The sequence below is a fragment of the Lepidochelys kempii genome, chromosome 26 (genome assembly GCF_965140265.1).
Source record: "Lepidochelys kempii isolate rLepKem1 chromosome 26, rLepKem1.hap2, whole genome shotgun sequence".
NCBI lineage: Eukaryota > Metazoa > Chordata > Testudines > Cheloniidae > Lepidochelys > Lepidochelys kempii.
Window position 1 is genome coordinate 2,691,455 of NC_133281.1, and position 14,122 is coordinate 2,705,576.

General features: G+C 51.1%; 1 protein-coding gene and 1 long non-coding RNA gene across 2 annotated transcripts in view; one reads left to right on the forward strand and one right to left on the reverse strand.

Moving 5' to 3' along the window:
• Window positions 1-6,160: 6,160 nt before the first annotated feature.
• On the reverse strand, window positions 6,161-10,349 carry ZNF703 (zinc finger protein 703). Its single transcript, XM_073325124.1, has 2 exons — window positions 9,786-10,349; window positions 6,161-8,821 (listed from the first exon to the last, which is right to left on the reverse strand). The coding sequence occupies exons 1-2, from the start codon at window positions 10,023-10,025 to the stop codon at window positions 7,376-7,378; spliced, it is 1,686 nt and encodes a 561-aa protein (XP_073181225.1). The 5' UTR covers window positions 10,026-10,349; the 3' UTR covers window positions 6,161-7,375.
• Window positions 8,881-14,122, forward strand: part of LOC140903600 (uncharacterized) — a 31,944-nt gene continuing 26,702 nt past the window's right edge. Inside the window, exon 1 of the long non-coding RNA XR_012156302.1 lies at window positions 8,881-9,824. This is a non-coding gene — a long non-coding RNA (uncharacterized lncRNA). The remainder of the gene's footprint in view (window positions 9,825-14,122) is intronic.

Consider the following 14,122-nt stretch of genomic DNA (forward strand, 5'->3'; position numbering starts at 1 on the left):
CAGCATCCAAGGGGTCTTATTTCCTCTCGGGCCACCCACAGTATGTCCCTCCTGTCTGTCTTATTTCCAGGGTGCCTCATTTTGTTATATATGGCGCTTCTTCGCATCAGCTCTAGGCCACCAGGTTAAATCTAGGCCCGTGAGTCTAGCAACCAAAAATCAGTGCAACGGGCAGAGGTTTGCTGGCCTACAAAGACACCATGATGCCTAGCTTGAATGTCCTCTCTCCTGGCAACATCAGTAGAGGGCTGAATGGGCCATGGCGACTGATCTGCCCTCTGCCCCCTAGAAATAGCCTTTCTAGGTCAGCACTGGGGATACCCTGGCATGGGGCTGGCACTGTCCACCCTGTCCCACTTCTGTGGATAAATGCAGGACTTTATTCTCCACGGCTGCTGCTTCCACCAGGACTAATTGCCGGGGGCGGGAAAGAAAAGAAAAGCTTCTTTCTGAACTCCTAGTCTTCCCCCCCTCGCCTCTGCCCAGCATGCCCCTGTGACCTTCGTTTGGCATGTGTGTGTCGGACGCTCTTGAGGGGCACCGTAACTTTGTGCCCCGCTCTGTCCTTTGAAATGCTGTGTGTGTTTGTGGGCAGACACCGCTGCCTCATCTGAAAAACACCAGGGATCCGTGTGCAGAAGAGAGAGAAAAATACGCCTTCCCCTTTCATTCACATATTTATTAGGTGGGCAGATCATTCTGCGGTCAGCTTGACTTCAGCCTTTACCAATGGGGATATTTATAAGGAACTGCTCTGCATGTGCGTCCAAGTCACTCCTTTTCCAGCACAAGGGATAATGTTGCCTTTGTTCACTTTGGGTCGGAGGCAGAGTCAAAGCAAAAGCGCACCCTGCCTTTCATTTGATCCTCCTCCCCCTGCCCCGGCAACAAAATCTTGCATGTTTTCTGTTTAAATAGCACACAGTTGTGAAGTGTCCTGGCTCCTTCCACACACACGCTGTGGCCTCAGCAACTGCTGCAATAAATCAATAGGAAAATAGAGGCTGCCAGTTAGACTAAACAAGTGCATTTGCAAGGATTGCTAACCCTCATTAATCACTCTGACAGTCCTAAAAACACATTTCCCCTTTAATGACTGTATTTGGATAATCAGTGCTTTTTCCTCCTCAGTCAGAGTTTGAGTAACGGACAGCTGGTGTTATTATAGCCATTCATGGGAGAGAGCTGGGAGCAGGGTCAACTGAGAGTCAACCACTGGAGGTCTCCTGCAATACAGGACGAGCTGGAGAAGTTGTTGTTATGCAATAATGAGGCGAGCTGCTTGCTGCCAATACAGATCCAAACATACATTTACCAATGTCCTAACACCCACCTGTGTTATCAACATTCTCCCCCCTTCCCCCTCCAACAAAACCCACTGCTATCTGGGTTTGAAAAGCTCTTCCTTGGTTCACTGTGTTGCCTTTAGGTGGTTTTTGCTTTCAGAATAAGTTTGAAACCAGGTACATTTCTCTGTGTAAATGATGTCACACAGTAACGCACAGCACATTATGCAAACTGTAATTCAAACCCATACAACTCTAAATTAAGCCATACATTATCCGATGCACTCAGCCATATATTTTGCGGAAAGACAGGATGAAATCAAATCAAACTGAAACCGTGGAGTGCTGATTGTTAGAATAATTAATAAAGTGCATCCCAGAGCTCTTATTAGAAGATGAATTCTGCAGTAACCAGGACGTACATTCAATGGGGAGTTGGCAACACAATCATTTCCTAGCAGAGAAAGTCACAGTGTTGACTGGCATCAGAGGATACTTTGCAGTGTTTACACAGTCTGGGCAGGTACTGCAGTCTTTAGGAAACAACTGCCATGGAGAATTTTCCTGCAAGAAGACCAAGGAATTTAGAGAGTTGCAACCCTGGCGTATGGACATATCGGAACTGTGCCCCAGCGGTTTAATTCCATGAGGAGTCCAAACTTGGGAAGGATCTCTTTAAGACAGCTACATTTTCAACTGGGGGCTTAGTGTCCCCCAAAGGGCAGATCTCCAAGGGAACCAGGAAAAATGGCAACTTTATTGTAGAGGGCTAATCCATCTGGCCCCACTCTCTCCATCCCATTAACCTGGGAAATTATTCCTAAAGCAATGGAATGCTCTGGCAGGGAGATAAAGCAGCTCTGCTTGTCCTTCCTACAGGACAGATCTTTCAAACCTCCCTGCCGCCAGCCCTGGTGTGCCCCCATTGACCTCAGAAAGACAACTCACCTGCTTAGAGTTAGTTAGGTGCTTGCTTACATCCCTTTCTGAATCAGGACCCCGGCCAGTTCAGCCTTTCCCTTGTCCTGCGGTGAACTCTCCTGCTGGTTGTGCTAGTCATGAGGATCATTTGGGCTTTGCACCTTCTAGGTCCTCTCATTGCCCCACTCCCTCCTGCCATGATGAGATCTGCTGCAAATGGGATGGTGCCTTCACTTGCAGGCTCTGGTGATAATTAAAGCACCTTTTTGTTACTGTGGGGAGAGTCAATTGAATAAAACACCTGTGGTAACAACCTGTGATGGCACCAGCCCTGGATTACGAAGCCTCTTCTCTCTTGGGGCTTTGTGCAAGCCCCCATCAGTGGGGTGCCCCAGTGGCTCAACACAGAAAGGGTTAGCAAGATCATGGACTCTTCAGCTTTTGCTGGCTCCTGGAAGATGCGAATCTGTGCCTGTGGGGGTTCCACAGGGGGCAGGAGGGAGAGGCACATGGTCAGACACCACCACCATGTGCCGTGCCCGAGATGATGGAGCAAACGCTCAGACAAAGCAGTTCGTTCCTCCTTCATGCCCTTTCCTGCTCAGAGACACCCTCCTCCCACCTCCTTCAGATACTCACAGCTTCCTTATTATTTAACCATATAGCACATGCCCATTGCTGGGGCATCAGGGCATGATGAGTAGACGGCATTGACAAATCATTAGCAACATGGCTCACTGTGCACAGCCCCAGCAACTCCTCCCACCTCCCACCAGATCCAGGGAAAACCTCCACAGTCAGACCAAGCTCAGGCGATTGCTCTGCTGAAAAGATGAGCCCTGCACCATGGTCAGCAAAGAGAGGTCTTGATCCTGCAAATGCCTTACCCCCCAAGGAGCAGCTCTGGTGTGTAAAGGTCAGCATATGCAGGATTGGGGGTGTAGGCTCACACTCGCACGCACACACAGACACACGCCGCTGCACCGCTCTCAAGAAGGCACCTTTGTCCAGCTGCAGGCCATGCCTAGCGCAAAGCATGGGTCTCCTTCCAGCCATCAGCATAGTCTCTTTCCAGTGCCCTAGAGGCACACCATGGAATTTGCTAATCTGAAATCAAAACTCGGATTAACGATATGCCCTCCTTCACCCTTCCCCGGCTGCAGCAAGAGATGACAAAAAACAATCAGGAAAAGTGGCAAGGCTGTAAATCTCAGCACCCAGGCCCCATCACTGAAAACTGAGCCAGGCTGGAATGCCTCCCACCCTCATGACACACCTTCTCTCTTCCCAGCCTTCTGGGCCCATGACAATCTCTTCTTTAAGAGTCCTCTTTATTTCCAGTGGCTTGGGGCCTCCTCTGTGTCATCAGGCTGGGGAAGGCAAGGAAGCAGAACCAGCAGGCAATTTATTCACCTGTAGTCAGGGCTCAAGTTGAGGGAAAGTGGGTGTAAGGGAAAATGTGAGCAGAAGGAAAGGGAAGAGAAGCCTTCCCTCCCATTAAACTGTTACCATCCTGACCTTGTGAAATGCAGCTGCAGCAGGAAATCCTTTGGAGGAAGGACTGTGGTGAATGGGGCAGGGTAGAAAGACCCACTCTGTCCTGCAGCCTCGGTGCATACACCTAACCCCCACTGATGGTCACAGCATATACACATTGCACAGGACTGCAAGACCAAGTGCCGACTTGGGGCCATTGTCCCCTGAGCAGTTCTACCTGCAGCACTGGTGGTTGGCACGTTACAGCGTCCTCTCACCTGGGCAGTTCCCTAGCTCCTTAGGCAAAGATTTAGCAAGACAATGTAGCTCAAAGGAGGGTGGGGGAACTGCGCCACTTTTACAGATGGGAAGCCCCTGGGACTGTTGTTATTCAGCTAGCTCCTGCCCCTGAATTCTTGTAAGCACATTTAAAACCTCCGGCAGTAAGGAAGGGCAGGGTGTGTCTGGGCTCTTCCGAGCCCCAAAGGTACCATGATGTCCCTGAACAGCCTAGCGGTGGTGATGTGCCCTAGAATGAGGGCATGGGAAACTGCCCAGAGTCTCTTATGGCCAGGGAGCAGGGGGAATGACAGCTTGGCCACACCCCAGCGTATCTCAAGTGCACTTCTGTGTGCTCTCTCCCTCACATGCTGCCTGAAGCACAATTTGGCTGAATAGTGGAATTTTTTTTTAAAAAGATTGCATTTGGCTAGGAGCTCCCGTTTAAGCATGTTATATTCAGCTGGAGGAACATCCAGGAATTTAAATGCAGGGCACAAGACACATATTAGAGAGAGTAATTAACTAAAATTAATTCCATGATTCACCCCATGCAACAGGATTAAAGCCCTCAGAGGGAGTGCATTGCAGGTAGAGACACTTTAGGTGCAGCAAGATAGATGTGCCTATGGAGATCCCACTACTGCCAAAAAAACTGAAGAGATCAGATAAGAAACAGGCCTCTCTCCCCCTGGAAGGGCAGAACATCCCCCCCACCACAGGAAGAGGGGGCAGCGGTAGGTGTTGCCTTCTCATCCCCGCCAACCAGCCAGGGCGAGATGGTTCACCTTGTCCCTTTCCTTCCAAAACAACCCAGGTTTCCATTTCGCAAACTGCTCCAAGCTTGACGGCGGCAAGCTCAGCGCGGTGTGAAGACCGACGCTGTTGGGTGGCCTGTAATCTTTTCTGCCAAGCAGGATGGAGATGGGAAGGATACGGATTTCAGACTCATTTTTCAAACCTGTTCTCATTCGCTCTGCCTGCATGGTGAAAAGGCAACCGGAGAAAAATCACTCTCGGCAGCACTCACATTTACCTTAGGGGAGACACTGAGCTAGGTACAGGAACAGGCATGGGTTCCCCTTTATGTTGCTTTTCCAGCCATATATAAATTCCTTCTCATGGCTGCAGTTACAGAGATGATCTGGAATTGAATAGCTAGAGAAACTCTGAGGGGCTTTGGATCTTTGCACAGCTGCTCCTGGTTCTTAACAGCATTCCCACCCCTTCCCACCATGCTTGATATGACATGAGCAGAACCTCCACACAAGCATATATATTAATAAGGAACCAAGGTACCAGATATCCCTTTCTGCACGGTTAGCTCTGTATTGTCCAATAATGACATTATAATTGGGCCAGGAATGGAAATAATGGTATCCTTAACACCCTGATGCTCTAGGAATTGTTCTGGAGAAGTTCAATGGCCTGTGTTAGATCGCAATGATCCCTTCTGGCCTGGGACTCCATGACTCATTCGATTCAGTTATCTAGTCCCAGGAGGGACTGGTCTATAAGCACTCTCACCCCGTCCTCCCCCAGCCCAACATCTGCAACGTGGGGACAATTTTCTAACTCTGAGTGCTGCTGAGATCAAAATATTTGGTGAAATGCTGTCTAGGGCCATATCGCTTGTACTCAGTAGCTGCTAGGTACCATTATACCCAATGCCTGGCACCTGGCGTTACTCAGATGAGCAAACAGGCAGTGCCAGCACCTCCACTTGCTCTCTTCCAGGTGCATAATTGCAATGCAGGTAAAATAGGTGTAAGTAGGGCAAGGGGTAGAGAAATAAACTCGCTACTGGGCTCCTTTGTGCCACTAGATGGTGCTGTAACCCTTCAAGCCTCCACCTCCACCAACTCTCCCCCCCCCATCCCCAAAATCCCTCCACCAGCTGCTTCTGCAGCTCTCTTATTCCTCTTCAGTTACAGGCTCTTGCCCTTCATTTTTTGTATTGCCTGTATAAAACTGTACCCAACACCATTCGTTAGGGGGAACAAAAGCCACAGCACTCAGGCGTGACATTTACAACAACATTCTGGGCTTTTCCCTTTTCCCCCCAAATCATTTGTGGCTCACTTTTCATGGAAAACCTTCTGGCTGCTGCAAAGGAAGTGCCTGGCTAATGGAGGCGATTTGTGTAAAGACAAGAAAGCGGGGGAAATGGGTGAGAAAATGCAAGAGAGAACACACCACAGGGTGAATATAACCAAGTATTCATTTATTAACAAAATAAGACTTACCAAGATGGAGCTCTATTCACCCAAAATGATCCACAGCCTTCCCTGCTGTGTTAGACTGGGGACGGGAGTGGGGCAGGCTCTGCACCCCATTCATGGTTCATTCCTGTAGGTCAAGAAAAGCTGGGGTCTGGGGATCGGGGTTTTTGGTATGTAGACTGGGCCTGTAGAGATCAGATCAAGATGGATTTGGCCCTGGGCGCTGGATTAAACGACCCAGTTGGTACCAGGCAGGGCGGCTCTCTCCGATTTCTGCAGCTGTGAAGGGTCTCTTCTCCCCCGCCCCCATCAGTGAGTTACGGACACCAAATTCATAATCCACATCTTTTAATTTTGATCAGGTGCCCTGTGGTGGGTCAGCGAGCGAAAGCAAGTCATTTGCAATGGCACAGCCATTAACACCTTATCCCAGGACATCAGTGGACTCCTTCAGTATTATCAGGGGAGTCCAGAGACCAGGCTGACTGGTGCACTAGTTATAGGTTTGTTCAGGAGCCCACTGGTGCTGGAAGGCAAGGTAGATTTTCCAAGCACGGGAGAGCAGGAGACAGGATACCGGACTAGATGGAGGACCACTGGTTTGAATCAGTATGGCACTTCCTTTGTCCTTTTCCAAACTATAGAAAGAAGCAGGGAGCGTCCACCCACTGTCCTGATCAGTAGGTCTCCTTGGCTTTTGCAGACAGTACCGCATTTTGGGATGAAGAGAGCTCTGGGGTAGCACGGCCATAGATGTTCTCCCAGCGGCCCTTCCTCCCTCCCCACCGCCGTTGCCCCTTCCCCAAAATACATTACAAAAAAAAAATTACATCTCTGTTAACTGTACAAACAAAGAGAAACGGAATTTCAAAATGATAAAATGAGGGAGGGGAAAATGTATTTGTTAAAAGAGGCATGCAAGCACTTCCTGGGGAGGGAAGGGGAGGGGGCAAAATAAAATAAAATTTCAAAAGAAGAAGTAAAAGGGAAAACAAAGGAAAAAGAAAAGCCCCACACCTGCAAAGGAAAGGATTTTTTTTTTTTTAGACACAGACTTTTTGCATACCATTGATTCATTGGTGTATTAATGCACTTAATATTCCCAGCTTTAAGCTAACATACAGTAAATAAATACACAGTCCAAGGAAGGGAAGGAGAGCGGGGGAGGGAGAGGAGACGGGGGTGCTTTAGTTACTGATATCCAAGCGCGGAAGCTGAAGTTAGTCTTTGGCCATACAGCGCATATGGAGAGTAGTAGGTTCCAGCTGCTGGCAAGGAGGGCACTGGCAGGGCACCGGCTGTGGGCAAGTGGCTCTTGCCATAAGGGTGGTACCTGTTTAGTCCCAAAGTGTGTGGGCTCCTCAAAGACAGGGATCCCGGTAAAGTGTTGGGGCTCCCTGGGGCGGTGGGTGGGAGGTGGAGGTGGCAGGACGCCGCAGAGCCAAGGCCAGAGGTAGGGTAGCCAGCCAAGAGTTTCTCCGCCCCGGGCAGAGCCGTGTGGGTCCGTAGGTGGGTGAGCAGTTCCTCTGAGGTGGCAAACCTCTTGTCGCAGGGTCCACTGGCAGACACCCAGTTGCATATGTGGGGAAGGGGGTCATTCTGGAGCATGAAGCCGTAGGTGTAGAGGGGGTGGCTGGGCAGGCTCGGGGTGGCACTGGAGGACAGGGTGGTGTGGACGGAGTGCAGGGGGTGTGTGGGGTACACCAGGGGGTATCCGCTTTTCAGGCTGCCGGGGTCGTGCACACAGCTGGAGCAGTTGCTGGTGCCCAGGTGCGAAGCGCTGTGGTAGCTCAAGCAATAGGGGTCTCTGCATAATCCCTGCATGAAGGAGGGCGGGGAGGCCCCGGTCAGCGGGCTGGAGCTGGGCGGCTTGCCGGGCAAGCCCAAGGTCCCCGGCAGCTGGCTGCTCACCAGGCCGGCTTTAGTAGGATCCAGGCCGGGCACGAACTGGGACGGGTAGCCGGCGTAAGCCCCAACGATGGACCCGTGGTAGCCGATGCTGGAAGGGGGCAGAGGGAAGACGGAGTGGCCCGGCTTGTAGGGGGACACCGGGGCCACGTGGCCGGCGGGCGCCAGGGCCGGAGGCTCCGATTTGCGCCCCGAGGCGGCCTCGCCATGCGCCCCGGTCTCTGCGCTCCCTGCGCCCCCGCCGGCCCGGCTCAAGCCGCTGCCCCCGGGCCCCGGCGCCGCTTCGGGGCTGGGCTTGGCCGCCGCCTCGGGCTCCTTCTTGTCCTCCTGGCCCTTGCAGTCTCCGTGCTGCGGGGAGCTGCCCCGGGAGCCGCCCGGGGAGGAGGCGGCGGCCGCATGCGGCGGGAAGGGCGGGCAGGTGGCGCTGGGCACCCGAAACCCTGCCTTGTCCGCGCCGGGGCCCGCGCCCGCCGAGCCGGCCTCCTTGCGGGGGTCCCCGCCGCCCTTGGAGTAGGGCTTGAAGCTGGACTTGTCCTCGGCCGGGGAGTCGCCGCCGCCGCCCAGCTGCTTGAGGGCGGAGGAGCTGGAGCGGGCCCCAGGCTCCTTGTCCGCGCCGGGCAGCCCGTTGGCGGTCACGGCGTTGAGCTTGGAGGAAGGCGGCGGGTCCGGCTTGCCGATCTGGGAGCAGGTCTGTGCCAGGAGCGCCAGCGGGCTCTTCTTAGCGTCCAGCTGCGGGAGAGAGGTCAGAGCGCAGATGAGCCGGGCGCAGTGATGCTGCTCCGGGGAGCCGGGGCTTGGACCCTGCGGCTCACTCCGAGCCTCGCGCAGACAGCCCCCCAAAGCCGGGGGACCCTGGGGGGTGTCCGCTAAGCCCCAGCGCAAGGCTGGGGAGAGAGAAGGGCTCAGCTCCCCAGCCCAGGGGCAGACGAGGAAGCTCAGCCCCGGGGCGCTCTCAGACCCCCACAGCCCAGGGGAGAGACTGGGGGTAACAGCCCCATTGGCACCCTCCAGCGGGGCAGAGACTGGGGTGGGTGGTCTCCGGGTTCTCAGCCCCTGCTGGTCCCCACCAGGAGGAGCCCCAGCCCCGTCTCTCTCCTTTGGATCCTCGCCAAGGGAAGGCTCGCCCCAGGCTCGTCCTGTTGCTCTACCCCCGGCAGGGTAAAGAGGATTTGCTCCTTCCACCCGCCCCGCTCCGAAACTTCGCTTGGAAACCTGGCAGAGGAGAGGGACCCCGGTGCCGTGTGAGTCGCCTGGACTCCTTAGGCTCTCCCAGGCTGCCCGACCCCGAGAGATCAGAGAGGCGCAGGGCGGGGCGACCCTCCCCAGCGTGCTCCCAGGAGGGCGCAGGAGCCCGGAGCTTCCTAGCGCCGAGAGAGGGATAGAAACAAGGGAAGCGACGGGGCACATAGTGCCATCCCCTGCTGCGGGGTGTGCGCGCAAAGGCGCACCGCACTTCGGGGAGGCACTGTGCGCCCTGCCCCAGGGCAGAGCTGCGTGGCACAGTCAGGGACCGGGGAAGGGACGAGGAGCGGATTAGCAGAGCGGACCGGGGCGGTCTTGGGCAAGGCGGCTCGGGGACCGGTCCGGGTGCGATCCCTGCCCGGGGCAGGAGGAGAAAGGCGCGGCACCGGGACAGCGCGCTGCGCCCTCCCCGGGCAGGCAGAATGGCGGGGGCCCCCTGGCCGGGACTGACCTCGATGGGGCTGACAGGCGTGGAGGAGAGAGGCTGCAGGTATTCCGGGTGCAGGAGGTGGCCGGTGTGGGCGCTGAGCATTTTCAGGACCCTGATGGGGAGCCGGTTCGCCTGGCGCAGGGGGTCCGCCGCGGGCAGGTGCGAGAGCGCCGGGCACGCTGCTGCTGCTGGGGACGGTGCGCTCTCCCCTCCGCCGCTCTGCGATGTCCTTGGGTTAGATCCAGCGGGCGAACCGCTCATTTGGAGGAGGTTGCAGGAGGAGAGAGCCGGGCGGGGTGGGGTAGGGTAAGGGGGGAGGGGAAAGGGAGGGAGGCGAGCTCCGGGGGCTGCGGGGCGAGCTCCGCAGTGCTGCTGAGCAGGGCGGTGGCGGCGGCGGCGGCGGCAGTACCGGCCCCGGTAAGACAAAAACCTTTCCCTTCCCCTATCAACACGTCAAATAGCCTAGATCAGCAGCCACGCTTCAAAGAGACCAACCCTCCCCACCAATCCGGGACCTGCCAGGGACCCCGGGGCGGGATCAGACGCCGTGGGGGGAGCTTAGCTGAGTAGGAGGGGAGATGCTTAAAGGGCCCTGGGCGGCCCTCCTGTCCCCGGCTCTAACAATGCCAGATCCAGGCTGAACCAGACCTATTTCCACCCGTAGAAGGGACGAGACACGCCCCCCTTTAAAAGCACATCCCATCCCAGCCGAGCAAGATCATGACAGCGCTAAAAGGAAGGGGTGTGGAGAGCTGCTTTTTGGCTTAGAGAGGCCCCAAGCTCATGCCTGAGACAGGTGGTGAAATATAACCCACCGAAAAGGTACAGAGCAGGTGACTGCAACAGGGCACACCCCAGACAGTGTCTAGGTTTAAGAGTGTGAGCCTTGAGTTAGTAACCGGAGCAGTGACATTCACCTCGGTGGGCTGCTAGGCTGTTATCTGCAACGCTGTGAGGTTTCTCTCTCCAAGCCAAGCCTTATTTATTTATTTATTTGCAGTGTCCAGTTTTGGTTGCCAGGTTAACTCCCCAATTGCAAATCGGTGCAGTAGTTAGGTTTATTGGAAATATCCTGTAGTGTTGTGCAATGTGGTATGGGAGTTTATATATTATAATTTGTAAAATAAAGTATGCAATCGCTGCATTTAAAATATACTTCATAATAATACTACTTGGTGTTTATATAGCACCTTGTGTTTTCAGAGTGCTGAACAAACATTCACTAATTAATTACATTTATGTAATCATTAAATGTGAAATCATCAGGGTGTGTGCACTGAATGCATAGCCTAGTGAACCAGGGCAAAGTAACGCTCTCATCCTGCCAACACTTGCACATTTACTAAAAACTTGACTACTTTGACTACTCCAGTGGAAATCAGGGGAACTAGTGGGAGCAGTAAAATTAAGCACATTAGGCTGCAGGACTGGGGCCTTTCTCAGTCCTGCAGAGATTTATGCAGGTGCTTAATTTTAAATAGTCCGGACTACTCACCTATATAAAGTTATGCACCTACCTAAGTCTTTTTAGAGTTGGCATTTAAGCTACACACCTGTATGAGCGTTTGCAGGATTTCAGTGAGGCCTGTGTAGAACAGAGAACTCTGGGATAGAGGTGAAAAGGATTATGGGCTCATGGAAGAAAACCAGGGAGTAATTTGGGGGCTGTGGGTAGGTGAAAGTTGAGAGGCCTGCCTTGGCCAATAAAACAAAAATGTGATTTCTTTAGAATTAACTGTAAGCCACATTCTACTTATCTATCTAATTATTTTTGGCAGCCATCATAACTTATTTTCCATGTGTTTAGACAATGAAACAATCACCAAACCCACTAAAGGCCGTGTGTTCTCTGCACAGACAGGTCATGTGCTGAAAAGCCAAGGAACAACTACTCAGTACAGTGGTTTTCAACCTTTTCCAAAATGTGGACTCCTAAAACATTTTGAATGAAGGCATGGGCCCCTGTGGAAATCTTAGACAGTCTGCAGACCCTCTGTGGTCTGTGGACCACAGGTTGAAAACCACTAACTTAGTACATTTTGGGTGATGTCATTGCTGCAGTATAAAAATTGGGGTTTATCTGGAACAAATTACCTATTGAAAAACCAGTAACCCTGCCTCTCCGGTTGGCATATCACTAACATATTTATAACTCTGAATGTTTGACATTTTCATGTTTTCTTTCATGTACTTCTGGCTGAAGGCATATAATTTGCCAGTAGTACATTGCATGGCAATTGTTTGCTGCATAGTTGTGGATAATGGAAATGAACAACCTTTCAGCAGTGTGTTTCTTAACTCTGTATACACTTTATTGGCCAGGGGAATTCACTGTTGGGAACCAGAGTTCTGCAGTACAGTTACACTTTTACATTTGCACACAGTGTTTTTCACATTCCAGCTACCTGGGGGAAAAGAGAGAGAGAGAGAGAGAGAGAGCGTGCAAGAGAGAGACATATAATTAATCATATTAGGTCCTGGCAGATGCTTTATGTAACAACAATGTTGCTATTATTAAGTTCATACGGCCACCCATTACAGTCTGTGTGCTCAGCGTTCTGGGAAAAAAAGCTTTGCTGGATTTCCCCCAGTGGAGTGAAGGCATCTCTGTGTTACATGCCTCACTTCAAGGACCACTTTCCCAACCACAATCAATCACTCTGTTTGTCAGACCTGTCAATTCCGCCTCATTGTGAGACTTTTTTTTCCGAAGCTGACCTCAAGATTGATTCAATCCGAACAACAAAAAATGTAAAAGGAGAAGTCTGCCTTTCAAAGGAGCCATTCAAGTAAGAAGGAAATAAAAACCTTTCCGCCAAGTAATTCAAGTTGTGTGCCAACAACAACACCACGTTTACACCCACGTCCCACCTTATTTTATTTTAGTTTGTTATGTGGGCTGGAATTCAGCAGCCATTACATCGGGCACTTGCACTTCCAAGCAAACAAAAAAATACAGGTAGAGAGTGGAGAGATGGTATCTTGAGGTCTGTATATGTTGGTCCCCAGAAATATTACAGGGCTTAGTTTGCCCCTGCTTCAACTCTGCTTGGATGCTGATGCAGCCTGTTGAAGTCAATGGAGTTATGCCATTGTAAAATTAGAGTAAATGAAGTGGTGAATCAGCCCAACCGAATGAATTACACAAGGTTTCTCCCCCCCCCCTTTTTTTTTTAAATCCCAACCAGTCAAGTTAGTAGAGAAAATAAATTCTCCCCTTCCGAAAGTGAGGGTTTATTATAGAGATTGCGTTTGAGTTTCTAATGATAATCAAGGTGCGGCATTCTGACGCTTGAATCGTACTGACAGTTTTCAGGCTCAGGCAGGGGCTATTTTTCTTTCTAAAAGTTCTAAGCCAGAGAACAAGTGCAGAGCGAGGGGAGCATTTGCAGGAATAGAGTGTGGCAGTTATCAGTACATTGGAAACAAAATTGCCAGATCAAACTTGTGTCTGCTGGAATAAAACATCATCAAAAGATCATCAAGATAATGAGGAGTCCTGTTTAACATTCTAATATTATGGGGACTTATTATCTCTGATTATGCTCTTGGTTTTTAAATCTGTCTGGGTGCTATTTTCCCTAAGCAGAACATTAACGGGGGGACGGGAAATAAGACCTTATTTCATATTCATTTCAGCTCTGTAAAAAGTCACCTCGCGCCACAAAAATGCCTTTCAAGAAATATATATTTTATATTTTTACAGTAGAAACGAGAACACTTGGTAAGAAAAAAAAAATCACACACAGCCTTGAATAAAGAGAAACAATGTTTTGAATAACAGTAAAACAACAAAAAAGGCTTTCTTGGGAACTGAGGGCAAGATTTTCAAAAGGGATTTTGATAATGATTTTTGGGTGCCATGATTTTGCTTGTCCAAACTCAGGTGCCTTTAAAGGGGCCTGATTTTCAAAGGGTGCCTGAATCTGGCCACCCAAAAAATGGAGGCACCTAAAACCTCTAGAAAATGTAGGCCCTAAATATTTATGTGTTTGTAATAGTTTAAATAAAGTTTCACAGCCAGGAAATATGCTCCAACAGATATTGTTCTATGATGAATTGTATTAGCTCAGGCCTCAGTTCTGAGAACACTTAATCTACAGTGCTTAACTTTATGGACATGAATAGTTCCACTGAAGGACATAAATGCAACTACCCAAAGTGTTCCCCTCTGTATTGTTTGATCTCTTCTTTGCAAATCCACAACAACACACACCTTCTAATAGCAACAACATGTAATAATATCTCCCTCTGCAGCTCTTTATATATTTACAAACTGAAAAGTATGTATGTCAAACAGGGAATTTTGTTTTCCTCTTGTGTTTAAGATCTTTCAGCAACTTGTAATTACCCTTTGG